This window comes from Rhinatrema bivittatum, chromosome 2, assembly GCF_901001135.1.
Source record: "Rhinatrema bivittatum chromosome 2, aRhiBiv1.1, whole genome shotgun sequence".
In the NCBI taxonomy this organism is placed as follows: Eukaryota; Metazoa; Chordata; class Amphibia; order Gymnophiona; family Rhinatrematidae; genus Rhinatrema; species Rhinatrema bivittatum.
The window spans coordinates 545,236,694-545,255,137 of NC_042616.1; the positions used below are offsets into that span (position 1 = coordinate 545,236,694).

At 44.5% G+C, this 18,444-nt stretch overlaps 1 protein-coding gene across 1 annotated transcript in view; it reads right to left on the reverse strand.

Annotated features, from left to right (window-relative positions):
• The window catches only part of LOC115085177 (mucin-5AC-like), an 85,213-nt gene that overhangs the window by 55,767 nt on the left and 11,002 nt on the right, over nucleotides 1-18,444 (reverse strand). Inside the window, exons 2-3 of the mRNA XM_029590880.1 lie at nucleotides 11,823-12,008; nucleotides 10,943-11,617 (exon numbers count right to left, since the gene is read on the reverse strand). Of these exons, the coding sequence (XP_029446740.1) occupies nucleotides 10,943-11,617; nucleotides 11,823-12,008 (861 nt within the window). The remainder of the gene's footprint in view (nucleotides 1-10,942; nucleotides 11,618-11,822; nucleotides 12,009-18,444) is intronic.

Genomic DNA, 18,444 nt, shown 5'->3' on the forward strand with positions numbered 1-18,444 from the left:
CCATTCCAGCCTTGGTCTCTGCATTTCCTTGATGTCCAGTTGTCCATCTGTTCCTGATGTCTAGATGTCCGTCTGTTCCAGATTTCTTCAGCTCCGCCTGACCCGTCACTCGTGGTCCATGACCAGCCCGGCTGGGCTGGTAGGGCGTGTAGTGGCCCAGTGTTCCGCGACCACCCCGGCTGGGGTGTGTAGGGCGCTGGTGGGCCTTTCCATCACATGGCACCGAGGAGTCATCTCTTCCATCGTCAGTCTGCCTTGATGTCCATAACCTTGATGTCTGCCTTGCCTTGATGTTCTTGCCTGATGTGTCCTTCTCTGGACGGGTCCTGTCCTGCAGTGTGGTCCACGACCAATCCGGCTCGACTGTGTAGGGCGCCTGAGGGACCGGGTTGCCTGCTCGTTCCTGTCCTTGGATTTCCGTGGCTCTGATGCCTTCTTGTGCAGTCCGCAACTCAGCCCAGCTGGGCTGAGTAGGGCGCCAGTATGGACATTGTTTGCCTGGAGGTTCTGGACTTTTAACCATTGGTTTTAGTCTTGCCTTGTCATGCCTTGTCGTGCCATGCCTTGCCTGTCCGTACCTTGCCATGCCTTGAGTCTTCGTCTACCCTGCAAAGTCCTGAGTCTTTGTCTGCCCTGCAACGTCCGATGTCTTCATCTGCATTGCCATGTCTGATGTCTTCGTCTGCATTGCCACATCCGATGCCTTCATCTGCCTTGTCCTCTGTCCAGCCTGCTGCTTCCCACCACTCCCTAGCTGCAGTCCGTAAGAGCTTGGAATGGTCAGAGGACCATTCAGAGACCACCATTGCTTGGTGGTCTCAAGGAAGCGTGCAGGTCCAGTCGAGGTTCAGGGTAAGGACATTTCATTGCAAGGGCACACATTTCATCCTTCGCTGGAGAGCGCCTCCTGGTGCTCTCTTCCATCGCAGCACAACAGATGTGGCCTCTGTAACTTTGCATAGCACTCAGGGTAAAGTCTCACCAGCAACCTGTACAGAAGTAATATTATTTCACTCTCTCTAAAAATGATACTTCTCTTTACTATTAGTTTACTATAGGTTTACTATTAGTTTTCCCAACTGCTTTATCAAACTGAGTGATAACCATGAAGTCATAATCGATAATGACCACTCCTGGTATCTTTCCTGTTTGTGACTCCAAATTCTTCATCTCCAAAATGGTATTGAGCTCTTACATTTATGCACCTTAAATGCATGAGTTCACATTTTTGGGATAGACGCATAGTAACTAAATATTTGAGTATTCTGCCATTTTTTTTGTCATCTTTTGTTTTATCTATCCTTCCTGGCACATCTTCCCCATTCATATTATCTGCAGACAGTGTTGGGGGTTGGGTTTAGTGTGCCCTTGGGCCTCGACCCTACCCCAGACGAATCCAGGACCGAACCGAAGGTTGACGGCGTGTCCCAGTGCGGTCTTACCCTCTGCAAGGCCTGCAAGTTCCCAGCGCCAACAACAAGATGATGTTGGTAGGGGAACGGTCCTCCGACCGTTCCAAGCCCTTTCGGACCTGCCTCTTGGATCGGCATGGAGCAGCAGGCCGGCCTGAGGATGAGGGCAGATGGAGGCCTTGACACAAAGACATCATAAACGAAGGACTGATGCGATGGCATCTAAGACGAGACGCTGAAGTGAAGACATGACACCAAGGCTGATGCAACGGCATCAGGGATAAGACGAGGAACTTGAAGTCCAGACGAGACAAGAAGCTGGGAAAGTAGACATTGGCACTGTCTCTCAGGGCGCCCTACTCAGCCCACCTACACGGGCGGACCCAATGGGCTGGTCGCGGACCACCCTGTCCCACTACGCGCCCTACACAGCCCTAAGAGGCTGGTCACGGACCATGAGGAGAGCGGGACAAGCGCAGGGAAGAATCCAGCCGAGGCAGAATTTCGACGATGGAGCTGATGTCATCCGGAGCTCCATAAAGGCTGGCAGGACAGGACGGCTCAGGAGCACAGGACACCAGTCCACTGCCGGCATCTCCACAGACAAAGAAGCATCACCCGGAGATCCACGGCCGGCAGAACAGATGGCTCAGGAGCACTGAAGAACAAAATATCAAGAAGGGCTGGAACACTAGGAAGCGAAACATCAGGAGACCTGGATGGGGACCTCAGGCACGAAGACATGGCACAAAGACATGGCATGAAGCAGACGAGATGAGGAGCTCTACAAAGAACATCAAGGATCTGTCTGAGCACTGGCAGGCAGGAGCCTCCAGGACTGAAGTAACTCCGATGCAAGGCCAGGCTGACTGGAAGTTGAAGTCCTTTTATAGGGCTGCAGACAGGCGACTCCCTGGGAGAAGTTTGGAAGGCCCACACCTAACTGGTACTATAACTATGGAGGACTGCTGCGGGCCAGCCCCTAGGGAGAAGGGCGTGGCCCAAACCATGAAGTCCATGCAAACACAAGCAGCCTCAGGCAGGCCCCAAGAACACTGAGACCTCCCAAGCCCTGGAGCAAATCCTGGATAGTTCGCAGGTGAGACCCCGGCTTCGGAGCAGCCTCTAGGAAGAGGTAAGGAGCCTCCCATAGCACCGCTACAGGAGGGTTCATAATAGACAGGCATACTCTCCTTTCTAGCCCTTCTCTAATATCACTTAGAAAGACATTGATAAGAACTGTATCTAGTACTGATCCCGATGGCATCCTGCTGGTCACATTCCCATCATTAGAGTGAAACCCACTGACCAAGACTCTCTGAATCCTATTGCTCTACTAAGTTCTCACTTAGTTTCTAATTTTCTTTCAACGTTCACGATGACATGTTTGCTCATCAGTCTTCTCTATGAAACATAGTTACAGGCCTAACAGATCCAAACAGACCATACTATACCATACCATGCCAAATTCTTATTCACATTTCCCTGACAATGCTCTAGCATTTTTCAGATAAACAATAACAAAGTTGCATAAATAACTATGAACAAGAGAGGCGTGACCTTCTCAGCACTCCTCTCATTTACTCCTCTGAACGATGTCATAGCATGCGCTTTGAAAACCCCATCTCTAACATCATGACCATAGTAGCTATCTCTTTGTGTGCAGTGGGTGCTTAAAAAGTTGGCTCCTATGATTGTGATAATATACTGCCACAGCCCATCAATATATTGCCTTTAGCCCACCAAGGCTTCTGAAGCTGCTTTGGCGGTCCTCTGCATCAAGCCGAGGCCTTTCCATCATGTCCCAACAGCAGAGGACTCTTCAACCTGATCAGTGACATCACTGACCTAAAGCTGCCCATGTTGTGTTGGAAGCGTGGACCCTTGGGCCGATCGGAGCCAGAGGAAGAGCTGCTGTAGGTGATCGCAGCAGCGAGCCCGACCGGGAGGCGGCAAAGACAGACTGGTGGCTGGCTGAGGGTGGAACTCTGGGAGCCCTATGCGACCAAGAGCTCTGGCGAGGAAGGAGGTGATGGTGGTGCTGGCAAAGTGTTGCGAGGACCTTCGCCCTGGAAGCCGATCCTCCCCCGAGAGGAGCTCGTAGGAGGTCGGCCGCTGGGACTTAGGAGATTCACCCTGGAAGCCGGAGTCCCCCCAGGAGGAGCCCGTAGGAACCCGGCCGCTGGGACTTAGGAGGGCCCGCGAGGGCCGGGTCTGATGAAGTCCAAGTGCCGAAGAGTTGTTGCTCGCCAGTCCAGAGTCAGAAACCAAAGGATCACCGAAAGCCAGTCCGAGGTCAAGAGCCGAAGAGTCAACGTAAGCCGGTCCGGGGTCAGAAGCCAGAGAGTCAACGTAAGCCGGTCCGGGGTCAGAAGCCAGAGAGTCGTCGTAAGCCAGTCCAGAGTCGAGAGCCAGGGAACGTCGTAAGCCAATCCGGGATCAGGAAGCACGAAGAACAAGAGGACAGGAGAACGCAGCAACTGGAAGCAGGAAATACCTGGGAACCTCGTTGCAAGGCACTGGAGAGAAGCAACTGCAGGGCTTAAGTAGCCCTGCAGCGTCTGACGTCACCGGAGGCTCTCAATTGAATTTCCCGCGCTGGCCCCTTTAAATTATAGGCAGAGACGCGCGCGCGTCTGGGGGCGGGGCCAGACGCCGAAGGACGCCGGCTGCTCCGGCGAGGCGGACAGGAAGCAGCAGAGGGCCCTGCAGGCCCGGGAGAGGCTGCCCGACGTCGGGGCTGCGGCCATGGGGGTCCCCGGAGGCCTGGGGGACACGAGGTAGCGCCGGAGCCGCGGTCAGGTAGGCGGCGATCCCGGGGCCGACCCGGGATCGCAACATGTTGCTTCCCAGCTACACTTGTTCACCATCATACAAGCCATTATTACCCATAAATTTAACAGTTTAAATACATTCAAATGAATCAAGGCTCAGGTTACATGCCACAAAGAGGGTCAAGCTTGTCCCGCAAACTGAGCCTTTCTAAATATGAGTTATAACACCCTCCAAATCCTCCTGAAGTTTAAGTTGTTAAAAATGTCAATGCCAATATCAGTCAAGTGCATACCTGCTGATCTGTGCAACCCTGGGCATCCATCCAAGGTCCAATCATGCTGAATCCTGAATCCGCCCTGAGACTCAACCCACTTACCAATTTGCTTACTGACCTTTGGTACACCTCACTTCCACAAAGGTTGATCACTCAGCTTAATTTTTAAAAAATGCATTATAACATCCAAATATTGTACCCAGCATCATGTTCATCATGACCAGTCCATGTCTTTAAATCATTACCCCCCACTGGTGAACCACAATGGCTTCGGGCAAGTGCCTCATTCTCATCTGCTTCGACATGACCGGAATGAATTGGTCCTATCTCATTCCCTTAATTTGGAACCAACATACCCCTCTGTTGTCTGCAGCCATAGCCAAGATGTTCACTGTAGGAATGACTGAGAGCTTGCTTATGCGCCCAATATACAAAGGATTGGCCGTAACCAAGATGCACCCCTTTTCCACTGGGCTACATAAAACCCTAAGAGACAGCAAAATAGGCATAAGTTACGCATTGAACTTTAATGTCTCCCCTGCTCCCGGATGAATGTAAATCTCGAACTCTACCAACCTATAACCTTGATATCCTCAACAGACAGACCTGCTTCCGCTTCACAAGTAGCTGTTCCAGTGCAAAACAAATGTGTAACCTTGCAATATATATGTGATATGGATTTCTTGTTGTAGGTTATTACTCCAGGGTTAAGCAACTTCAGACTATGTGAAGTTAAGGCTTTAGAAATCTGCAGTTCAACTGATAGCCCAGCACCAATAATGAAACTACACATCTCATTAGCATGTAACAGCATTAAACTTTACTGAATGATTAGCAAACATGATCAATCTGCTCAGTCCACAAACATATGAATACTGTAGAGGCTTAAACAAAGAGAGGAAGTGCAGGGATTTTGATGAGTCCCAATGACAACTTTGACGTTGAAATATTTTAAACTTTTATTGGCGGCAACTCCATTGCTTCACAGAGACACAATATTTAGACGGGGTCCCCCGACACGGACCCGTGTTTCGCCACACGCGGCTGCATCGGGAGGGACGTAATTTACAGCGGAATTCTTCAACTTCAGCACACTGATGCAGCCGCGTGTGGCGAAACACGGGTCCGTGTCGGGGGACCCCGTCTAAATATTGTGTCTCTGTGAAGCAATGGAGTTGCCGCCAATAAAAGTTTAAAATATTTCAACGTCAAAGTTGTCATTGGGACTCATCAAAATCCCTGCACTTCCTCTCTTTGTTTAATGTATGTTTGAAGTGCAGTACTCAGCTCCCTATTTGTTGTGGATTTCTACTGTAGAGGCTTAGCCATGAAATCCTGCTCAAAGATATCAAACTGGTATTAAATCAGCAGCTAACTCCAATCTTTACACAATCTTTGCACTGAATTCAAAGTCCCAGCTTGTGCCCTACTGTGGTGCCGTTTGAATGCTGAAGGGCGGGAGATGACATCAGTGTTTCTTCTGCTGCTAAGGGCTGAACTCTCATTTCAGCAGCCTCCAGCCAAGGGAACCCTCAGTCTCCGGCAAATCAAATGTCTCTAAGTTCTTCACAACATGGATCCTTAATTATAAACAGATAATTTCTCTACTTTCAGGGCAGAGCAGGGAAATTTCTCTGTCCTGTTGAGGAAACAGTGATCTGCCTGCACATTCCCCAAACTGACTACAGCACTGCAGAATGTTAACAGCTCTTAAACAGACAGCACCCAACTGGCAATCCTTCAGTGTCTCAAGTGATAATTAGATAGTGTCATTGTCTTCTTACTAAAGGTGGGTTACAAATTTACAATGCATACTGTAAGCCTTGGGATTCCTATCCAATCTACCTGTAGTCTGCACAAGCACTCGAATGAACTAGTAACGGATTACAGGAGCTCTGTCCTTGTACACCAGAAAATGTCTCACACCTTCTGCCTTTATGCTTTCCAAAACATGCAGTCAACTGGACAGGCAGTCTTACCCTTGTTAGCAATTACTAGGAAGGGAATGGTGAATAAAGCAGAGAATGTCATAATGCCTCTGTATCGTTCCATGGTGAGACCTTGAGAATTGTGTGCAAATCTGTTCTCTGCATCTCAAAAAATATATAGTTGCACTGAAGAAGATAAAGGCAAAGGTGACCAAAATGATAAAGCGGATGGAATGGCTTCCCTATGAGGAAAGAATAGAGGTTAGGGATGTTCAGCTTGGAGAATAGACGGCTGAGAGGGGATATGATAGAGCAGTGTGCCGTGACTAGAGTGCAGGTGTGCCAGAATGTCCTCCTGCCAGCAAGTGGCATCAGAGAGCAGCACTTATTGGCAGCTGCTCCTGGATTCCCCTCTGCTGGCTCTCCTGTGCAACAGAAACTGCACCGGGTTCTGTAGGCTTGTGAGACCTGCTGGCCTAGGTTGCAGAGGGAAGCTGACAGAGGAAGAAGCAACACTTCATAAGCCTGCTCCCAGAACTTTGCTGTTCAGGGATTGGAGGTAGAGTGAGGAAAAGGCCAGATGAATGTACCATAGAATGCAGAGGAAGAGGGAAGGGAAGGTGATGATGATTCAACGGGGTGGGGAAGAAAAGTGGAAGGAGAGGGAAGGTGATAATGTTGCCACGAAGTGAGGTTGAGGTAACGTGATGCCAGGGTGTGGGGTAAAAGGAAAATTGATGATGATGTCAGTGGGGGAGAGGAGTGAAGAGAGAGGGAAGGTGATGATGCCAGGGAGGAAGAGGGAAGATGATGATGATGATGCTAGGAAATGAATAGTAAGGAAGACTTCTATTTGTTAAAATCTGTTAGAATTCTTTGAAGATGGAAGGAAATAAACATGCGGAAAAGGTGAACTGGTCAACATTAGTGCATCAGGATTTTCAGCAGGCATTCAATAAAGCCACTCATGAAAAACTCAGTAAATTTAAAAGTCATGAGATAGAAGGAAGAGTCCTATTGTGGACTGGTCAATGGTTGAAGGACAGGATACAAAGTAGGAATAAATGATCAGTTTTCCCAAAGGACAGAGTTAATAAATGGAATTCTCCAGGAATCTGTACAAAGACTCATCTTGTTTAACAAATTCATTAATGATATGGATAGGGGAGCAATGACTGAGGCGACCAAATTTGCAGATGGCATAGAATTATTGAAAGTGGTTAAAACACAAGCAGACTGTGAGGAATTGCAGAAGAACATTGCAAGACTGATGAATTGGGCATTTAAATGGCAGATAAAATTTAATATGGAGAAGTGATGCACACAGAGAAAAACAATCCTAACTGTATGTAAGCACTGCTGGGTTACACATTAGGAGCTACCGCTCAAAGGAGCTTGTGCCAGATGAAATCTTTTGCTCAGTAAGAAGCAGTGATCAAAAACGCAAATAGAATGTTAGCAATTATTCAGAAAGAAGTTGAGAATAAAACTGAGAATATCATAATGCATCTGTATAAACCTATGGGTGACTGCACTTTGAGTGCAGTTCTTGTTTCCCCAACTTAAAGATATGGCAGAATCTGAAAAGGTACAGAGGAAGAGAGAACATGATAAAAGGGATCGATACTTATGAAGAAAGGTTAAATGGGTTAGGGCTTTTCTGTTATGGTTTGCTCCTCTAGAGGGGAGGAGTTAGCAATCTGTTGTGGTTCCTGTAGCAGTCTGCTAGGGAATAGCAATCTGTTAGGGTTTGCTCCTCCAGAGGGGAGGAGTTAGCAGTCTGTTATAATCTCCGTGCTGAGTTAGCAATCTGTTATGGTTCTGATGTCTGATGAGTGGAGACATCAGAGGGGAGCTAGCACTCTGTAGGATCTGCTGCTGGATACTCCTGTTGGGGAAGGAGTTGGCAAACTGATAGAATCTGCTATGCTGATGGAAGAAGCAAGCAGATGAGAGGAGCAATCTGTTATGCTCAGCTCCTGAAGTGGGAGGAGTGAGCACACTGTAGTAAATAGGTGAATCCTTGGGCCGATGGCAGATGACAGCGCCCCCAGGAGGATATCCTAAGAGGGACCACTGGCTAGGCTTGGGTATAGAGACAGACACAGATAGTTCTTTTATTAGACAGGTTAGTAGAACCACCAGAGGTGGCAATAGTGAGCTGATATGCCCGGCAGGACTGAAGTCCCTCAGATACTGGGTTGCTGAGCTGTAGAGAGACTATAGATAGTGAGTAGACAGGGTATGCTGTATACATAGCCAGTAGTAGATGACAATCTCACATAGACTCTTAAGAAGGCTCAGTAGCTGGGAAGAGTTAGGCCCTCGAGGAGCGAGTACCTGGTTCCAGGGAAAGCTCTGAGAGAGCGGTGGCAACTCATGATTGTCTGTATCTGCAATAGCTTCTAGACAGTAGAGAATCTTCAGAGTGTTTAGGAACATGGGCCCTCGAGGAGCGAGTACCGGTTCCTATCTGTAATCTGAAATAATAACTCACAATGTCTGTATCTGCGGTCGCTTCCAGGCAAGAGAGAATCTTCAGAGTGTTTAGGAACATGAGCCCTCAAGGAGCGAGTACCGGTTACTGTCAGCAATCTGAAATAAAGAAAAGAGAGCGAGGCCCCCGAGGAGCAGGTACCCCTGGTAAGTCCAAAGAGGCAGAGTAGCGTAGAGAGAAGCAGGTCCAGATGAATCCCCGCAATCAATCCTTGCTAACTCGAATCGTAAGCGTAAGTGAAGACCTTTTATGTTGGAAGCGGATGACGTCAATACAGGGGGACGCCCCTGAGGTTCGCACTCTTGCTGGTACATATTTTGGAACGCGTGCGCACCCTACGTCATCAGGAACATGGGGGATCTGCAGTGTCGAGCCGGTCCGGGGATGCCGGAGAGAAGCGGCATGGGGATGTCGTGGCAGCAAGCCATCCATCAGGCCCGAAGGGAGTTGCCAAAGAGGTAGAGAGGGCGAAGAGCAGCCACGAGCGCAACATTTTCAGCTTTGAGAAGAGATGAATGAGAGGGGATGTGATAGACGTTTATTAATCATAAGTGGTACTGGACAAGTTAATAGGGAATGGTTATTTAATCTTTCTGATTGTACTAAGACTAGTGGACCTTTCATGAAACAAACTTAGCAAATTTAAAGCAAATTTTAAATTGAGAAAATGATATTTTTAGTCAATGCACAATTAATCTGTGGAAGTGGTTATCGAGGAATATAGTCAAGGCTGGTAGTTAGCTGGATTTTTAAAAAGTATGGAGACAGGTACACTAACAATAATCAGCCAGGTAGACTTGGGGATTGCCAGTTCTTAAGTCTGGGAGTGAGCAGCAGGGAATGGATCCCCTCATTAGGATCTGCCTGGTCTTCCATGTGACCTGGCTTGGCCACTGTCGGAGACAGGCTGCTGGGCTTCAGGGAGCATTGATCTGACCCAGCATGGCAGCTTTCTGAAGCCCTGTGTGAACAATTACAGTGTTTTCCCACCCCTTGTTCTGTTGAGTTTTTTAATGCCTAATTTGTATTTTTCCAATAACCAATACACATTAGAAACCATAAGAAACAGTCTGTCTCTCTCTCTTACACACACTCACGCTCATAAACTCAGTCTCAGTCTTTGTTCTGGGCCCCCCTTTCCTGCTGTAAAAAGCCCAATTCTCTCTAGTGAGCCAAACATTAAAAATTGACACTCCCCCCCCCCCCCCCCCCCATCTTACCTGACTGTGGGACCAAAATTCCTAAATGGAGCAGGAGCGATCTCCAGGCACACTTGCCATGCCTGCTATTGCTGTTAACTATGTTGTAGAATTCTGCACCAAGGATTGACGATAATAACTGGTGATCACTGTGATTTATAATAGTAATAAGACAATATTTTTTGATAGATGTGCTACATAAGAGCACTCATTGTGATAATTGTCAGAATGGCGAAAGAGTATTCCAAAAGTTCAGTTGTATATCCTGCTGTCCACAACTAAGAAAACCAACCATGTTTGATGCTTACCATCAGGAAATTACAGGACGCTTAAATGTATGTGTAGAAGTCAACCATCTCTAAAAAATGATCAGTCATATGTTATGTCATGTGTCTTTTTCCTTTAAATGAAAATCCCTATAATTAATTCACTATGAAAATTGTGGTTAGGATATCTAACGTGATGTTACTTCTTTATAATAATGTATATCAATGAAGTGACTGTCATACAATTCATTGTCACATTTTATTTAAAAAGCCTACTATTCTTGAACTGAGTCCTTTGCTTTGCGTTCTAGTTTAATCCCACAGACACTCATATTCTGATATTTATTCTCATTATACAAAGTTTTTACATGGATTTGTATTCTTTCAGTTTTAATGTTATAATGTAAAGCAATATGCTGAATTAATGTTTGAATGTAAACCGAGGTGATGTTACTTATGTGCCCCGGTATATAAAAAACCCGTAAATAAATAAATAATATTAAATGTAATAACATACTATCAAATAAAATCACACACTGTAAAATTCCCAAGACCTTTAAGAAAAGAACGCAATAAAATAAAATATTGTACCTCGTCTTTCTGACTCAGTCCCGGAAAAGGGAAATGGTGAGTATAGCTCCTGAGTGTTAGAGGTGTAGACATTTGTAATGCTAACATTAACATCAGTAGGAGCAGCACTGCTGATGCTTATAGTTGTATTATCATTAGCATCAGTGGTGGCATAAGTAGAGTCAGCCATAATTGTACTGGTTGTGGTTGTAGCACCAATGGTGGTATCAGCAGTCATAGTGGTAGCAATGGCAACAGTATCAGCAGAGTTGGTAGTATTTATGATAGAATCAGTAGTAATGGTGGCTTCAGTAGCAGTGATGGCCGAGATTGAGGCAGATGTAGCTCTGGAGGCTGTTGCACTTAGGAAATCAGTGAGAAAAGGAACATCTGAGATGGAGATAGCGGAGATTGTATTGGCTGTCATAGAAGCAGCACTGATGGCAGTAGAAGAAGGGTCTGCAAAGATGGATGTAACAGCACTTGTATTGTCTGTGGTAGCAGAAGCATTGATGGTGGTGTTGTCAATCATAGTTTCATTAGTTGTGCTAGTAACATCAGTAGTGGTCCCAGCAGTAGTGGTAGGTCTTGTGGTAGTTATGATACTGTTAGCAGTAATGGGGACTCCGGCAGAAGTAGAGGCAGTTGCAGTTTTTGAGGCTGTAGTAGCATTTACAGTGGGGATGGTGTCAGTTGCTGAAGAGGTGGAAGAGAAAGAAGATAAAAAATAGGGAGTAATTCTGTTGGCTATGTTGTAGTTTTACTTGTGTGAGTAACAGTAGTTATGTATGTTATTTTTATCTATGAATGCTTTTATGTAAACTGTTATGATCTTGTGAACTTCACATGGAATGACAGTATATGAAACATTTAAATAAATAAATAATGGTGAAGCTGGTACCTGTTTCATCTTTAGAAGTAATAACAGCAGTAGAAATGAAAGCAGAGGTGGAGGTAGTAGCATTTGTTGTTGTAGTGATGGTATTAATAGTAGTAGTATTAGTAAGTGGTATAGTGGTAAGGGTGGCATCACCATCATAAATTTTGGTGGTAGAATCAATAGTAGCGGTGGTTTCAGGTAAATGCTCTTTGAAAAAACAAAAGAAAACAATATAAAATAGCTTGCATGTTTCACTGTACATGTATATATTACAGGTAAAGTGATCTGTTGGATAATGTGATCAATTACTGAAAAGTCCAGTGGATAAGGTTCACATTATCCAAAAAAAATAAAATGCATTTTATTCAGTTAATCTTTACATTATTCACATTTCTTATTTTCTAAATACAACAAATATACTGCTGCTCTTTTTTTTACTGACTAGAAATTAAAGTATGCAAAATATGGCATATTACTTAATAATACAAGATATAAGCTAACCCAGAAGTATAACAGTAATATAAGAAACCACAATCAAAATCTCACTTCATGGCAAAATGCAGGCATGTGATGAAAAGATCTTATATAATTAAAGAAATTTGAGGTAGTCCCAGTTTCTGCTGGTGGCACTTTTTTCAATTTGGATATAATGGTTCAGTTCTCCAGCATTTCTCCCACCACCACAGTGCTGCTCTGAATTTCTTTGGTTTTCCCAATAAAAAAGTGGGTTATACTGTTCGTCATAGAAGATTTACATTTCCCCTGAGGAAGGAAAGTATTCATCTTTCCGAAACATTGCAGTGTCAGGTTAAAAAGAAATGGTTATCTCCTGCCATCTCTGGAAAGTTCTTTGAAGCTACATTTCCTGATGCCAATTTCAATTACTTCAGCACATACAGATAAGTGCACAACATGTATACACTAAGAATGACTGATGATTATAACTGTTAGCACATAGGGGGTCATTCAATAATCCTCCAGTATCCACAAGGGTACAAAAAGCAGCGTTCCATGTGCTGGTACCTGTGCTAAAATTATGATGGTCATTCAAAAATGTTTTTTAATTATATAAGATCTTTTCATCACACATCTGCATTTTGCCACAAATTGAGATTTTGATTGTGCTATGTTACTTAATAAAGCACTGGGGAAGTGGAAAACAGTTGTAGGAAAAAGGGCAGAATGCATTCTCCATCCTCTTGCTCAATATTTGTTCTTTTCTTTCTCCATAACAAATTGCTCTGAATTTTCCTTTTCCCCATTGCAGACAGAATTAATTCACATACTGATGAAAATGATGAGAGACTCAGGAAGGGAAAAGAAAGCCTGATATAAAAGGGGGATGATTTTCTGTGTGTAAGAAAGGGAAAATTAAGGTTACATTAACCAAGATAGGAGATGATCAGTGTGTGAATTCATTCTTTCTGCATGGGGGAGGTCTACATTATTGGGCATTGTGAATGAAGGATGAGGAGGATATGAGACTGGATAAACTGAATAACTGGTTGTTAGTGGAAAATATATTGCATGAATGTGAGTGATTTCTGATAAGGGGAAACACTACATCAGGTACAAGTGCACCAGCATTTGGGCTTGTAGATCCTTTTTGATAAAGATTATGCAGTTCAATTATTCCTCCCTTTTTCTTTTCTTTGAACATTACCTCAAGCACCAGGGATGGAAAATTACCAGATGCCAGGTTGCACAGGTGCTTAAAAATTGGCATCTGGTACCTGCTTCAGGCCCTGGAGAAGTTGACGTGCTACAGTATATCCAGCACTGCCAGAAGTTGGAAAAGAGCAGCCGCCATGCGATGGTGGGCCCAGCTGGGACGAGTACAGTCACTGCCTGTAGTTGGCACAGGCAAGGAGGAGCCTCAATATAATCCTGCCCCATAAAAGAGAGGCTGATAGAGAAAGGGAGGGAGATGGAGGTTGTGATGGAAGATAGGGAGGGAGATGGAGGTGGTAGTGGATGAGGGAGTAGGGGAATTGAAAGAGACGCCAGAGGAGGGGTATAGAAAGAGTTTGGATGAAAGAAGCGATTGAAAAGAGAATGGAGGGAGAAGGAGAATGGAAAGAGAGGCTGCAAGGAGCAGAAGAGAGTATGGATGAATGGAGGGAAGAGGGAGAGGAAAGATACTGGAGGGAGGAAAGGAATGGAAAAAGAGGGAGGAGTGTGGGAAGAAGCTGGAGGAAGAGGATGGAAAGAGTCTGGCGGAAAGAAAAAAAAAACCAACAAATACAATCCCCCCTAAAAATAAACCTAAAATGGCCAAAACAAAATGAAGAAAACTGAAATCCATAATATTATAGACAAAGGGGAAAAAAAAGTTACAAGGAAAAATGCATGTTTCTCCTTGTTTCTATAAGTATTTGGCTGGTTCTCAAAGTTTTTACATATTTTCATTCAACCCTGGGTAGAAACTGGTGTTGCAAGCATAACTGGGAAGTCTAATCACTAACAATTAGAGCTCAATTTGTGGATTCAATGCTATAATGACATCTAGTAGTAAAGAAGTGTAGCACTACTGGTGGATGCTATGGCATAGTGACACCTTGTCGTCAAAAAGTTTAAGCTCTTTTGTTACTTGTGTCAAGTGAAATCTAGTGGGTAAAAATACATATAATAATCTGCTTTATTGTCTACACTAAAAGTGAACAGTGAATGTTAAAATGGATTTTGCTTAGAATGTTATGTTTTTATCTGAATAGAAGTGAGTTTTCAAACACTGTAGCTGTCCTTTCTAATCAAGCACCCCACCCTTGCTGGAAAGGAGCCACATCTATATGCAGCTCTCCTGTTCCTATCTCCAGTGTGCCCACCAGTCTCTTCAGCAGCTCATGTTGATGTTTGTCCAACCTTGACTTATTTTCAACAGCACAATATTTCCACCTTTCCAGCAAGGGTGGGGTGCTTGATTAGAAAGGACAGCTACAGATGTGGCCTCTGTAACTTTGCATAGCACTCAGGGTAGTGTCTCACCAGCAACCTGTACAGAAGTAATATTATTTCACTCTCTCTAAAAATTATACTTCTCTTTAAGCATCTAAGTTTACTATTAGTTTTCCCAACTGCTTTATCACACTGCCTAATTTGCCTAATTACCAAGAAGTCATAAGCAATAATGCCCCCACCCCCCCAGTATGTTTCCTGTTGGCTAATCCTAATTCTTCATTTCCTATATGGTATTCAGCCCTTGCATTTGTGTACTTAAATGCATGATTTCACATTTTTGGGATAGAAGCATAGTAGCTTAATCTTTGACTATTCTGTCAATTCTTTTTAGACATCTTTTGTTTTATCTATCCTTCCTGGCACATCTACCCCATTGCTTATTTTCATATTATCTGTGAACAGGCATACTCTCCTTTCTAGCCCTTCTCTAATATCCCTTTGAAAGACATTGATAAGGACTGTATCTAGTACTGATCCTGACGGCAACCTGCTGGTCACATTCCCTTCACAGAGCGAAACTCACTGACCACGACTCTCTGAATCCTGTTGCTTTACAAATTTCTCACTTAGTTTATAATTTTCTTTCAACTTTCATAATGACCAGTTTGCTCACCAGTCTTCTCTAGGAAACATAGTTACAAGCCTAATGGGTCATACTATAACATACCATGCCAATTTATTATTCACATTTCCCTGACAATGCTCTAGCATCTTACAGATAAACAATAACAAAGTTGCATAAGTAACTATTAACAAGAGCAGGCGTGACCTTCTCAGTACTTCTCTCATTTACTTCTCTGAACACATATCATATGAATTTGACAAAGGCCGAAGTTTATTATTTGAACATTAAACAACTCAAGCCTGAATGATGTCTTAGCACATGCTTTGAAAACCTCATCCCTAATATCATGACCATAGGAGCTACCTCTGTGTGTGCAGTGGATGCTTGAAAAATTGGCTCCTATAGTTGTGATAATATACTGCCACAGCTCATCTATATACTGCCTTCAGCCCACCAAGGCTTCTGATGCTGCTTTGGCGGTCCTCTGCCACATGCCTATGCCTTTCCATCACAACCCAACAAGAGAGGACTCTACAACCTGATCAGTGACCTCACTGACCTAAAGCTGCCCATGGTGCATCCCCCAGCTATACTTGTTCACCATCATACAAGCCATTATTACCAATAAACTTAACAGTTTAAATATATTCAAATGAATTCAGGCTCAGGTTACATGCCAGAAACGAGGGTCAAACCTGTCCCCCAAACTTTGGCTTTCTAAATATGGGTTATAACACCCTACAAAGCCTCCTGAAGTTTAAGTTGTTAAAAATGTCAATGCCAATATCAGACCAGTGCATACCTTCTGATTTGTGCAACCCTGGGCATCCATCCAAGGTCCAATCATGCTGAATCCTGAATCTGCCCTGAGACTCAACCCACTTACCAATTTGCTTACTGACCTTTGGTAAACCCCACTTCCACAAAGGTTGATCCCTCAGCTTAAGTTTCAACAATGCATTATACCATTCAAATATTGAACCCAGCACACAACCAGTTCATGTCTTTATATCATTAACCCCCACCGGTGAACCACGATGGCTTTGGGCAAGTGCCTCATTCTCATCTGGTTCGACATGACCAGAATGAATTGGTCCTATCTCATTCCCTTAATTTGGAACCAACTTACTCCTCTATTGTCTGCAGCCATAGCCAGATGTCCCCCCCAAGACTTGCCAAAAGTCCCTGGTGGTCCAGTGGAGGTCCTGGAGCGATCTCCTACACTCGGGCCGTCGGCTGCTACTATTCAAAATGGTGCCGATAGCCTTTGCCCTTACTATGTCACATGGTAGGAGCACAAGATGGTGCTGGCCGTCCATTGCTCCTACCATGTGACAGGGGCCAACCAATGGTACTGGTAGGCACTGTGACATAGTAAGGGAAAAGGGCACCGGCGCCATTTTGAATACTGATTCGTGGTAGGCCCAATGGCCCGAGAGAGAGACATCGCTCGCGGGACCCCATTGGACCACCAGGGCTTTTAGTAAGTCTTGGGGAGGGATCGGGATGGTGGGGGGGGGGGGGAGGGGGTTGTAAATAAGTAAAATTAAAGGGTTGGGGTGTTTTTTCCCCCCAATTTGTTTTCCAACTCGTTTTCTCCGATTTGTGCCGCTGAAAAACGACACGCGGAAAAACGACATTTTTCAACGAAGTGCCCCAACCAAAATCCGACCCGACACGGAAAAACTAAGCTCATCTCTATTAATGAATGGTTCTGGATTTGGTGCCTGTTATTCTACATAGCTCAGAGATGAGTTCAGATTCAAAACTGGCTCCTTGGTCACTATGGATTCCTTTTGGAAATCAATAGTGGCAGATTACATTTTCCCAAAAGGTAACAGCAACAACAATTCTTGCAGTTTGATCTCTAGTGGGATATGCTTAAGCATACTTAGTAAAATGATCTGTGACTACTGGGATATTTCATGAGTCCTTGTCTTCGGGCTCCAGGGTGAGAAAATCAATGCAAACTAATTCCATGGGACTGTAAGCTTTTATATTTACCAAGGGAGCTGCTTTTTCTGTTTTAGCTTTTCTCTGCATGCATCTTTTGCATGTCTTTACCCATTGCTCCACTCTATGTGCCATTCTTGGCCAATAAAAAATGCACATGCTAAGTCCAAGGTCCAATCACAGCCTAGGTGACCAGTTTCATCAGGTACCACTTCCAGCACTCTCTGATGATACTTCTTTGGGATCACATATTTCTGGTATTGGATCTCCACTCCTCATCATTTTTATTAAGAGCACTCCCTCTTGAAGATATAGTTTTTGCCATTCTCTGAAGAATAGTCTCACTTCTGAATGCTTCTGACTCCTGTCCTGATCATTATGATCTGAGATAAACAAGGGTCCTCCCTCTGGATCACGCTCCAATCACTCAGGGTAAACCCAGGTAGGGTAGGCTGTCTAGGCCACAGGTCTGTAATGTCAAAATCATAAGGAATAGCATCTCCTCCAGCAGGCAAGGATTCCACCAAGGCATCAGAGTTGCACCCAGATTTGGAAGTAGAATGAGGTGTCATGGGTGTGCCACCATTTCCCAAATCTTCTGAGACATATGTCAAGACATCCATGTCATGCTTCTGGAATGCGCTTTACATACCACCCTAGAGAGAATATCCATATCTTCTTGATTCATCTTCACTCAAGATAACATTTTGGCAACCCTTTCCTCATATTTCAAGAACTCCTCATCATTCTGAACAGGGTCATATGGCCTCCTGGACAACTCATCAGCATCTATGTTAGTCTTGCCAGATTTGTAAGCAATGTCAAAGTTATACAGTGAAAGGGATGCCAACCATCGATGACCTGTAGCATCCAGCTTAGCAGTTGTCAGAATATAAATCATAGGATTATTATCTGTCACTACTTTAAACTCCACCCCATATAGATAATCATGAAACTTTTTGCAGACTGCCCATTTAAGGGCCAAGAATTCCAGTTTGTGATTGGGGTAGTTATGTTCACTTTTAGCAAGTCCATGACTAGCATATGAGATCACACGCAGCTTTCCTTCTTGAACTTGGTAAAGTGCAGCTCCTAGCCCTGTAGTGCTGGCATCCATATGCAGAACATAGGGTAGCTTCCAATTTGTAAAAGAAAATACAGGAGCAA